General features: G+C 48.3%; 3 protein-coding genes across 3 annotated transcripts; all 3 read left to right on the top strand.

The window, feature by feature from the left end:
• Window positions 1-3415: 3415 nt before the first annotated feature.
• Window positions 3416-3878, top strand: VTN00DRAFT_8883 (uncharacterized protein; the record flags this gene model as incomplete). The annotated part of the gene is made up of 3 exons (XM_069435781.1): window positions 3416-3420; window positions 3476-3702; window positions 3805-3878. 3 exons carry the CDS (start codon window positions 3416-3418, stop codon window positions 3876-3878), a joined length of 306 nt encoding a protein of 101 aa, XP_069285693.1.
• Window positions 3879-4131: 253 nt separating this feature from the next.
• VTN00DRAFT_8882 (uncharacterized protein) lies at window positions 4132-6360 on the top strand (the record flags this gene model as incomplete). Its single annotated transcript, XM_069435780.1, has 7 exons — window positions 4132-4399; window positions 4496-4689; window positions 4744-4908; window positions 4975-5143; window positions 5198-5266; window positions 5324-6016; window positions 6089-6360. 7 exons carry the CDS (start codon window positions 4132-4134, stop codon window positions 6358-6360), a joined length of 1830 nt encoding a protein of 609 aa, XP_069285692.1.
• Window positions 6361-9290: 2930 nt separating this feature from the next.
• VTN00DRAFT_8881 (uncharacterized protein) lies at window positions 9291-11772 on the top strand (the record flags this gene model as incomplete). Its single annotated transcript, XM_069435779.1, has 8 exons — window positions 9291-9381; window positions 9466-9520; window positions 9578-9677; window positions 9729-9846; window positions 9905-10848; window positions 10900-10991; window positions 11044-11351; window positions 11402-11772. 8 exons carry the CDS (start codon window positions 9291-9293, stop codon window positions 11770-11772), a joined length of 2079 nt encoding a protein of 692 aa, XP_069285691.1.
• Window positions 11773-11906: the final 134 nt, after the last annotated feature.

Genomic DNA, 11906 nt, shown 5'->3' with positions numbered 1-11906 from the left:
CATACCTCCTAGTAATCATAATGACTAGAAAATGCACATTTTACTTCACTCTTAAAAGATCTCTAAAACTATTTATCAGTTTCCCTCTCTTCTCCTATCGGGCTCTCTTTCCTTTACCCAAAGTATCCGTTAGAACCATAGCTTCAATCCCCCCATCATCTTCCCGCAAGTTTCCAGCATGGAATTGAATTATGCAGAGGAAAATATGATAAGGACATTCCGTCTTACAACCCAAAAGACCATTATCTAGTTCATCTCGGAGAGGTTTTCAGGTCAAGATATCAAGTTGTAACTAAGCTTGGCTACGGCGCGTCTTCCACACCCTGGTTGTGTCGAGACCTCAGGCAAGTATTAGTCAATCGCAAATCATTCGCAATCAATATAGGTATTCTAATATCTTCCGAAATTATGACATCTTACAAGAGAAAACCAATACCTCACTCTCAAAGTGTGTCTCTGTAACAGACAACACAATCATGAAATCGCAGTATCCAATCATCTGAAAAGCTTCCCGACCAGTAATCATCATCCAGGGAAGAACATGGTCCGAACGGTTCTTGATTCCTTTGAAATCCAGTCCTAATGGGAATAGACACAAATGTCTGCTTTACCAACCACTCTAGATGAGTTTCACTGAATTCCTCAGGATCCTCCCTGAGAAGATGTTTCGGAGAGAACTCCTCAAGAGGAGTGTCCAGCTTCTCCTTACAGCATTGGATTATTTGCATGGGTGCCATGTTGTTCATACGGATATCTCACCAAATAACCTCCTCCAAGGTATTCATGATGTCTCTATCTTCGCCCAGATCGAGCGAGATGAGGTGGAACGACCAAGTTCCCCGAAAGGTTCTTAGTGACCGCACCATATACTACTCCAACGTATGCCTATAAGAACAGGTCTATCGTCCTTTGCGCCCTGGACGAGGCTAGGGTCGGAAATCGAAAGCATACGGGAGACATAATACCCGGTATTTATACGGCGCCGGAGGTGATCTTAGGAATGGAGTGGGATCACAAAGTGAGTCTTTAGTCTTTTGGTCTCATGATAAGTTAGCTTTTGCAACACAAGAAAAGTTACTGTTGGCAGTGTTCCTCATATTGTACACTTGAAGCATCCGTTTAACGTATCTCCTCAAACGAGCCAAATTCATTCTAGGCCGTTGAATTAGCAAGAGGAAAAGTTTGTGCTAATCTTTTTTCTATCCAGATGTGGGATCTCCTCGGGGCAAGCCGCCTACTCCTCTCAAAGAAAAACGGAATTGTAGATGATGAATAGCATCTCGTGGAGATGGTATCACTTCTGGTTCCTCCACCTCAGAATTTCTCAGAGGGAGCAGGAAGTGCCTCAAATATTGAAACGAGCAACGTACGTAGCTGCTTATTATGCAGAAATACCTGCCATTCCATCCTCCAGGAAAAGGTAGAATACTCTCACCGCATCTTTCTCGGGACATTATATGCTTAACGATTTACTTCCTTGTAGGAAACTGGAAAGGCTCCGTGCCGATTCCCGATAAATCTCTCTAAACACGTGGATGGCGACTTATTGATAAAGACCATGTATTATTTCTGAAATTTCTGCGAAGAATGTTACGCTGGGTGCACAAGGAGAGACCGGATGCGGGTGAGCCGGCATTCGAGGCAAGCTCGATGGGGAATGTGAATCGCTTACTTGATTGTACTATAGTGTCAAGTCACCTCCGAACGTCATTTATGAGCCAACATCACATGTGATAGATGAATAGCGCAAGTTATGTAGGGAATATTTGACTGCGTCCGTTAGGCTTCTATTCACGTTTATTTTGTCCACTGATATATATGCCTTTCTCCCTCTTCCTGTTAAGAAACAACTGCTGTGATTTTCCATTTTCTGTAATAGCAACACTGTCATTCTTATTTCAGTAAGTAAGGTTGTCAAGTATACAGATATTGAAACTCAGGTACATGGATGGGTTATATCTCACCTTCGTCATGAGCAGTCAATAAGGGAAGTCAAGCGAAGACAGGAAGTAATCTGCCATCGTACAGCGGGTGTTTAGAGTGCTTAAGAGCTTAGTGAGACACGGAACCGATCTTCTTCTATTCCAATACCGAACCTTAGAATATATGCGGGTTTTTTTTCAGTGTAGAATGCGATAGATACAATCTTTTTGTTACTCACTGTGCTGCGGACTTAGACTTTGTGTTAATCGTGTTAAAGATTGTTAATCCATATTTAATATGTGACGCTGACCAGTGATTTTCCAGCATACCTTGCAGCATAGTGTCCATTTTGAGACAACTAAATAGGTTTTGGGAGGATCTTAGGCATTCTTAGTAGAAAAATAACATTGAACATTATCTCAAGGTTAACTGATGTCTTTGGAAGAGACGGACGGAGCGTGAAGCCATAATTTAATCTGTAGAAGAGAAATACTGGAATTTTATATCCGGAGGGCGGCATATGCCATTTGCCTCGATTTTCTTCTATTCTGGCAATGAGATGGAGATCTGAGATTGCAGTAGAGATATGACTATGACAAAATCCTTAACAGTGATGCTTTTATTTAGACAGGAATATATTCACAGCAACGTGGACAGAGAAAATCTTGCAAAGGATGGGATGATAGGTACCGCATGTACTGTACTGTATCTACTACAGTGTCATCTATCCTGTTCTACTAGGTATTATTCAATTTTTCGTGTGTATCCAGAATGCTAATTTCCAAATGCAAACACAGGATGCACGATGACATGTATGCGCTACACCATCCCATTGACCAATACACTCTTGACAATAATGGATAAAGTACATCTGATCAATGCTCCCTATCCAATTGTTGTATGTACGGTAATAGATACGTAGTTGAATCGAAACTCCTTATGGCCCTTATTTTCGAATTTTCAAATCTTTGAAAATGAGCGAGACTAGGTGCAGAACTGATGCGAAACATATATTGTTTAGCTTGGAAATAATGGCCTTCTTGGAATATTCGACGATAACTCCTGTCACCGCAAGTCCTTGTTTATTATTTGCCATGCACTTACTTGCACGGATAGGGCAGATGTCGGTAATACTATTAGGCATCATGTTTCGGTTCCCCACCCCGGCAATTGCGGGCATGCGGTAATATCGGGATTTTCCGAGTCTAGGGCTGTGAAGAATCCACGCCGTGCCGTCCTGCGCTTCTCTAACTTTGAATGTCAACAGCGTCCCAATATGCAAATGACCTTTCCTGGAAACTCGGCCAACAAATACGGAGTACAGCTCTCTCTGAGGAACATCTTACAACCCAAGGCGGAGTCAGATGTCTGACTGTTGGCGTTCCCTTCCCATTCCAGCAAAGAGACACCTTCAAGGCACTCCCTTGTTCAAAGGGCGGCAAAGAAGAGCGGACAAGACAAGACACCCTTACACACAGATAAGTGAAATGAAATGAAGTATTTCCTCATACAATACAGAGTGTGATTCTGTTTCTGACCGCATAGTATTCAGATCAGCTGATCTCTTCATTCCCGTCGTCCGCAACCCTTATCTTCCCGCTTCCAAGTCCCTGCACATTCCTGCTCTCCAACCGAGCCTTCAAGTCACAACCACGTATCCACTGCAGACCCGGCAATCCTCAATAGCGCAGCAGCCGGCGATGTTCTATACACTTTTCGACAAAGCCATTACGAATAGACTGTGGGGCACCCCCGCAGCCGAAACCTCCGCACTGTGGGGTGTTTTTACTAGCAAGGGGGGATTTCCGGGATCGGACAACACCCGCATTGATGTATGAAGAATTCAACGACGGAAAGTCACAGTACTGATGCTGACTCCAGTCCTCCTCCCCGGGGAGGAGGCGGAGGAGAAAGAGGAGGAGTATGCGATGTTCAACGCTGGTCAGAGTGTTTAAGCGGTGAACCCGGGAAAATCAGGGCCCAAATGGCATCGGCCATGGAATCGGCCATGGAGCGGGCTGTCGGGTACCCTTATGCAAATAATAGCTAGGGGACCTGATGGTCTTTTTCTATCAATTCTTTTAAATTGGAATTTATACCGGCGTCTCTTTCAAATTGCTTGAGAGCCCGTGATCCTTCTCAGCTCAGTAATTCTTACAGCAGTGTTCTATCTATTCAGTGCATACCAACAATACCCATTCGGCTCTAATGCGTCGCTTTTCGAGTATATTCCGCAAGCCCGTGTCGGTGGAGGTGGAAGGCGGTCCTCAAAATGGCGACAGATGGCTCGTGGAGGAACGCTCCATCGACGCATGCCGGCCTCTTCGCGTCGTAATCATGGGCGCTGGAATCTCAGGAATCATTGCCTCTATCCGTTTTGCCCAGAGGATTCCGAACTTGGACTTGTGTGTGTACGAGAAGAATTCTGACGTCGGGGGCACCTGGTTCGAGAACAGGTACCCCGGATGTGGGTGTGGTATGTCCGATTTCCCAGCTCTTATTACCAGCCAGGATTTGATCAATCACATTTCCCATAGATCGTTCTTTGTTGACAGATTGGTGCTATTTGAAGACATCCCTGCGCATACCTACCAAGCGACTTTTGAACCGAACAAAGAATGGTCGCAGTTCTACGCCTCCGCACCAGAGATTCATCGATACTGGAAGCGTGTGGCGCAGAAATATGGCTGCATGAAATACATCAAGTTTAAGCAGAGGGTCGTAGAGGCACGGTGGGATGAGAAAAACTCCAAGTGGCTGTTACAGGTCAGTATACTCATTAGAGAAGTCGATTCGTATTACTGACATAAATATAAATAGGTCCAAGATGTCGATAGTGGCTCCGTATATCATGACTCTTGCAACATTTTAATCTCGTGCACTGGCGCTCTCAATGACTGGAAGTGGCCGAAGATCCCGGGTCTACATGACTTTAAGGGGAAATTGATGCACAGCGCGAACTGGGATGAGAGCTATGACTACACTGTAAGTCAGATCAGTAATACTACCCTTTCATATGTATGGAGCAACAGACTCACTGGCTGGCTACAGGGGAAGAAAATAGCGGTGATCGGTAACGGATCGAGTGGTATTCAAATTGTTCCTGCTATGCTTCCAGATGTATCACACATTGACCACTATGTCCGTGGGAGAACGTGGTTGTCCCCAACGTTTGCCCGGGACAAGATTGACGAAAGGGGCGGTGCCGGGCTGGACAACAGTAAGCTGAGTGAACTAAATATGTGGTTTGCAGAGCACGCTGACACATCTTTAGTTTCTTTTACTGCGGAAGAGATAGAGCAATTCAAAAAGGACCATCAAGTTTATCAGAAGTTCCGGAAAGGTAGGTTCCTACGTGCCCCTGATAATCTGAGATGACTATCCCTTGACGAGATATCAGATATCGAGCTGGAGCTCCAGTCTGTCCACGGCGTAACAATACGAGGCTCCCCAGAGCAGATCGGTGCCAGAGAAGTATTCGCGCAGAATATGAAGCGACGTCTGGCGAGGAAGCCCGAGCTGGCAGAGCAATTAATGCCCTCTTTCCCTCCCGTTTGCCGCAGACTCACCCCCGGCCCAGGCTACCTCGAAGCCCTCACGGACGACAAGGTGGACGTGATCACCTCTGAGATCGTAAAAGTCGATGCGGAGGGCATCCTCACAGCGGACGGAAAGCATCGTCCCGTGGACGTCCTCGTCTGCGCAACCGGCTTCGACACCACCTTCACCCCACGCTTCCCTATTATCGGCCGCAACGGAATCTCGCTGGCCGATAAGTGGAAGAATACCCCGGTGACATACCTCTCATTCTCCACGGACGGGTTCCCCAATTACTTCATCTCCCTGGGCCCCAACGCGGCACTGGGCGAAGGTAACCTCCTGGTTCTGGTCGAGCGGGTATTGGACTACTTCACCATGTGCGTGGCCAAGATGCAGCGGGAGAATATCCGGTCGATGTCACCGCGACGGGAGGCGGTGGAGCGATTTACCAAGTACTGCGACCAGTACTTCTCGCGGACGGTGTTCACCATGAAGTGCCGCAGTTGGTATAAGGGTGGAACGGAGGAAGGGAGGATCACGGCTCTTTGGCCTGGTGAGTTCCTGCTACTATGTCCACTAGATTCCTTGGTCGCGTTTCAATCGAGCTATCAACTGACCTAGACAGGCTCCTCCCTCCATTCCATGAAAGCTCTCGCCCACCCACGCTGGGAAGACTTTGAATACGAGTACGTCAACGACAACCCGTGCGGCTGGCTCGGGGACGGCTGGACCGAGGACGAGAAGAACAAGACCATCAACGTCGACTACCTAGACGACGACCAGATCGATTTCCCTACGCCGGTGGTCGAGAGCCTCGATGGCGTCGTATATCAAAACGGCGGGAATCCCAACGGCGTAGAAGACACGGTAGTCAACGGGACTAACGGGACGAACTAATGGCGTGCATTGATCTATTGGGTTCATTTATGGTTAGGCATTATTGCTATTCTTATTACTGGCGGCTAATCTTCCTCATAATTATAGAGTTCTATTATTATTGACCTTGTCTGTTCAATCATATGATGGTCCCAGGTGGTTTGCAACTTGTTTCAGCATTGACTACATACTTGGCAAACCAAGCTATCAGAGTTAGAAACTCGCCGACCCTTCCAAAACAAGACTCGTTAGTCAGTCTTGGTCGAGACAAGCAAGACGATAGTAAGTTTCCTGTCTACTGTGTACTGCGGTATAAGGCGGTAGGATTCCCTGGTGCGCCCCACGGGTGGATGCTGGTTAATGCTGGTGTTTTGATGCTGCCTTTGACAATTGCTCCTGGCCATCCTTACCGCCTTCCATCTCTAAGGTCATTAATATGGCTGACTGATCAGTCACTAAGAACACTGGCAGCAAAATGCAAAAGCAGCATCAGAAGACCAGGCCCACTAGGCATCCTTGTCAGTGGAGCGCACCAGGGAATTCTACCGGGTTACACCGCAGTAGACATTCTAACAGAGCCCGAGGCAGTGTTATCGACGCAGCAATTCTTGGTATTAACACTTATCCATGTCAGGTAAGATGTATTCCGTAGGTGATATGCGAATTGATTGAGTAGGTACCTAGCGAAGACGACGATGGGTCCTGATGTACGGCCCTACTGCATGGACAAAAGCCACCGCTTAACGGAGTAGGGAGTAGGGCAGATGGTGGTATTTATCAATCAGCAAGAGATGAAGTACAACAGCACTGTGTACGGTACAGTACCAAGATACCAATCTTTTAATGACATGCAATAGAATATACAGCGACTTTGCCAACGAGTTTTACTGCCACTATTATGATCGACGTGGCCCTTACAGGCGTACAGCTCATCGCTGGAGATTCGATTTCGAGTTTCAAGCAAGTTTCAACTACTAACTAAAAAAACTCGGGATTCCCGGAGGGGTCCGCAGTGTCGGGACGGAAACGCTTCTGGTCTTGGAAGGTTCGTTCAACGCTTTTAGTTTTTCCAGGCCCGGCCCACCTTGGTATTTCCAATCCGGGTTTGCGGTGTACTGATTCGGATATGATCGACGGATAGTTTTTCTTTTTGCCCTTGTCACTTGTTGCCTTTGGAGTCTGGACAGTGATAACTAACGCGGAGTTGTGAACCATACTTTGTACTCCGTATACCTATTATTTGTTTGAAGGGTATTATTGTTATTATTATTACTGAAAAGCCGTCAGTATTGTGCGGTGCACCCCATATTGATTAATTAAACGGCATCGATCAGTTATTTGTGCCAGAGACTTTATGGGCTTTCACATCCAGATAATGAGGTATTATGTCAGTAAAAAATGTTTGTGAGTCGTCGATAATTTCATGGATTCTATCTGACATAGATTAAGCATAGGTGGCGTCTTTTGCGCATGAAAGATCTCTGTTGTATTGTTGAGATCTGTACTCGGCAATCAGCGCAATTTAGCCCTCATTGATTCTGTTTTAAAGATATACGAGGACAGCAGCGACATAGTCACTTGCGTGGTAACTTGGAGGCTCTACAGAACTCGCAGCAGATCTATGCATCCTATCGGCGGGGAATGTGAGAAAGTACCTAGGAACTTGCAATCAATCTGCGGCTCTGCGGATGAGGTTTCGTCCTTTATTATCCCGCAAACAAATACGCAGTAAAAGGTTCGCAGAATTGAGGACCGCAGAGATCTCCCCACCGATGCCCTGGATCTGCACTCAGGCCCTGGTTCTGGAACATCAATTATACTCCGTAAGCCCGGGAACTAAATGTTTATCCTGACCAGGCGGGGCTGCCCGGGCTTTGCTCCATGAGAGGGTTTTAATTATCAATGCGTAGCGGAGAGATCCGGCCCTAGAGAGCACGGCCAGATCCGTTGTCTTCTTGAGGAAACAGGGATTTTTCCATGTGATCTGTCTGTCACTTGACAACCTTCCAAAGATGGTACAGAAAGGTCTCCGGAAGTAGAAAACCGAAAGCAGCCCTAACTAGAGACTCTTACGATCACTGCGTCCTTGTACGGAGTACGAGTGATTTCATCAAAGAGCTCGGGTGTAGGGACCGAAGTGTCCGTTCCCAGCAGCCGCGACATCCGAGATGTTACTCCACACCGGACATCTTTGCGGCGTTTGCGCGCTATCAAGATTCGGGACGAGTCCTGTCACAGATCTCCACTGAGGAGTGGCGCTGAGTCTTCGACCGGCGAGCTAGATTGTCGGTAGTACCTCCGCGCAAAGCCAGTTGGGTACACAGTACAAGCATCCCCATTTCCTTTCAAACCCATTCGTTATTTCATACCTCCCCGCTTTGCTGCCAGACGAACAAGAGCCGCGGGAGTGGCGGAATGAGCAGTCCGAACACCGCGACGCGGCAGTGGTGCTGGGAAGAAAGCAATGATGGGGGTTACCGGATGATCGCTGATGGGGGTTACCAGCGATCATCCGGATCTGCGTGCTCTTGCGGTGACCATCCCCGCAGTGGGAGGAGCAGCAGTAGGTTTGAGCAGTCGATGCGCTGGGTCGGGTGGAGAACGACGGCGAGAAGAAGCAGACGAGTAGCCGAGAGGCGATTCAAACGTTTTGAGACAGGCAGAGAAGAGACTGAGAAGCGCAGCAGATCGTCATGATGTATCTGCCATCTGTCGTCTGACATAGATCTGGCAGAGCTCGTGTCTCACGTCTCTCTCTGTACTTACACTCCTCTGCTGCAGCCCAACGCAACGGGCGCCTCCACCGCCAGCTGTCGCGCTTCTTGCTCCTCCCCGACCGGCTCTCCACCCGCGGTCTTTTTCTCATTTCTCCCCCAGATTTTCCCCCTCCCCCTACCCCAGACTCTCCAGCTCGTGGAGCTTCCCCCCGATGTCCCCCTTCTCACCCAGCCATGAAGCCCGCTTCTGACAAACACTTTCGTTGCACCATCTGCCAGCGCGGCTTCACTCGCATCGATCATCTCAAGAGACATCATCTACGCCGTGCGTCCATGCCTCGCCCCACCTGCGTTCCTGATCGGATGCAGGGCCCCCGAAGCTTTTTCTGACAGTGTGTGCCAACTCCAGATTCGGGACTCAAACCCTATTCGTGTATCTTTTGTAACGAGGCCTTTGCACGCTGGTAAGTAGATATGAAATCTTTTTACTTGCTGATGAATAAAACTCACCACCGCAATAGCGACAACTTGCGTGATCATTATCCCGACTGCAGCCAGCGCGGTGATCGCCAGATCCCAGAGACCGGCCAGAGAGGCAGGCGGCGTCATGCATGTGAGTCGGTATGTCCATCACCTTTCCCCCGAAGACGCATGGTTATTAATGCTCAGTAGTGTACTTCGATGAAGCTGCGCTGCGATGGGGAGAGCCCATGCAGCTCGTGCATCAAGAGAAATCTGAAATGCAACAACCAGAGGAGGAAGCTGGGCAAGGAGGGTGAGCCCGGCAAAGGTTTGTGCATGTTTTTCTGAACTAGCTCTTGACAAGTACTGATAGTTCTCTCTTTTAGGATCCTCACCCTCAAAGCTAGAAGACTACGACGCGTCTTCGGACCGCGGCTCGATCAAGTTTCTTCTCAATGGAGGCACGGACAGCTTCACAGAGAAATTCCACCTTCCTCCCCGTGGTGACCGCACCAGGGGCCTGGTCTACCACAACCAGACAGGGTTAAAGCAACCCATCGATCCTGCAATCCCCTACACGTTGGACAGCAGTCGGCAGCCCGAATATGCGTCCCCGTTTGTCGAACCTGACCCTAATGGCATGTCTTTTTTCCAAGACACGTTTGTCAACTTTTTCAATGGACCATTCTCAGACGCACATAAGTCGTTTTTGCAGGATCCCTTTGCAGGAGGGTTGGCATATCAGGCGATCGCTCCTTCGGGGCAGGACCCCGACCTTTCGATGCCTGGGGACCACTCCTTCTACGAGCCAGAGAGCCCATTCGCTACTGCTTTGGTCCAGTCGATTTTGGCAAAGGCGTGGAGCGTAAATCTCGATCCGAAGGCGCAGGAAGAAATATCTGCAGATCTGCAGTTTCTGCTCACGACGAGACGAATACGGAAGTTCGTAAACATGTACTTCAGATATTGGCATCCTAACTGTCCCATCCTCCATCCCCCATCATTCGACCCGGACCAAGTCCAGCTGTCGCTCCTGGCATCGGTTGTGTTCATGGGGGCGATGTACTCGGATGACGAGCGGGAATCGTACGCAGCAAAGAAGGTGCTGGATTTCGCCGAGCTTTTTGTTTTCTCGACTGACACCTTTGCGTTCGAACTTGAGGTTGGCCGTGTTTTCAGTGAAATAACGTCACCAGATGCGGAGAGGGGCGATTGGTTGCACTTCCAAAACTTCCAGGCAGGATATCTCATGGTGGTCATACAGTACTGGGCGGGGAGTCAAATCTCGCGGAACCGAGCCATGGAGAACCGATTTAGTGAAATTATCAAGGTGCTTCTGTCCGATCTCTTGATTTACATTACGGTCTCTAACGGATTATAGGTTGCACGGAAAATGGGGCTTATGAAATGCCGTCATTTACCAGAGGACCGGATTCACGAATACCTGTGGATTCAGAAAGAGTCTCGGATACGGTACGATGTTTGTCTTACTTTTAAACAGTTGCTTTCAAGCTAACGTTTCCAGCACCATAAACGTCGTCTCTCTCCTTGACTGTGCCTTCTCATTCTACCAGAACTATCCATGCCGTCTAACCCACACAGAGATGGAGTGCGATCTTCCTTGCGAGGAATCACTATTCTCCTCTCAGCACCCCTTTGCTGAGCCCAATTTCCGTTTTACTCGTGATATTACTGTCTGTGAGGCTTTTCAGAAGCTTTTCGCTGAGGACCAGTCGACCAGCGCCTCACAGTCTGCCTCACGATCTTCGGTTTCCTCAAATGCGCCTGACGATATGAAGCTGACGGTTCTGGACATGTTTATTTTGATCCACCGTATGAACCACTCCCTATGCAACAGTCGATCTGATACTAAGTGAAGACAGTTCTATACGCTTTCATCAATACTCACATGACCCTCCTTATCCCCCTCATACGGATGCGAAAATCTCTACTGCAATCCGAAGTCCCTTCTCTCACCGCAAGCAAAACCCGCAACATTCCCGAGGATTCCATCTTGGCGTCTATCCGCACCGCGCTGGCACGGTGGCGGGCACTTTGGATGGCACTTCGCACTGAAGTCCCCAGCCACGAATGGGCCACCATGGGATTCTGCAAGAACGGGTACAACTTCTGGCTCGTGGCACAACTATTGATCACCAAGAAGGACAGCGTGGATGTCGCGATGCGGATGGAAGTCAAATGCGAGGACAAACTAGAGATGTTGAAGGTGTTGTTGCAGGATGAAGGTGATTGAATGTCGCTTCCCTGCGCTTCTTGTGTTTCTTAACTGTTCTACTTTTGTCACAAACAGATGTATAAGGATGGACTACGAGGTTATGCGCCACGTCCCCATGTTTCCTGTTGACGGATGGATTGGATTACGATATC

Source organism: Thermoascus crustaceus (genome assembly GCF_041956765.1).
Source record: "Thermoascus crustaceus strain CBS 181.67 unplaced genomic scaffold VTN00scaffold_6, whole genome shotgun sequence".
Classification (NCBI taxonomy): domain Eukaryota; kingdom Fungi; phylum Ascomycota; class Eurotiomycetes; order Eurotiales; family Thermoascaceae; genus Thermoascus; species Thermoascus crustaceus.
The sequence above is the reverse complement of the archived record's forward strand: the minus strand, read 5'-3'. Positions and strand labels throughout refer to the sequence as shown.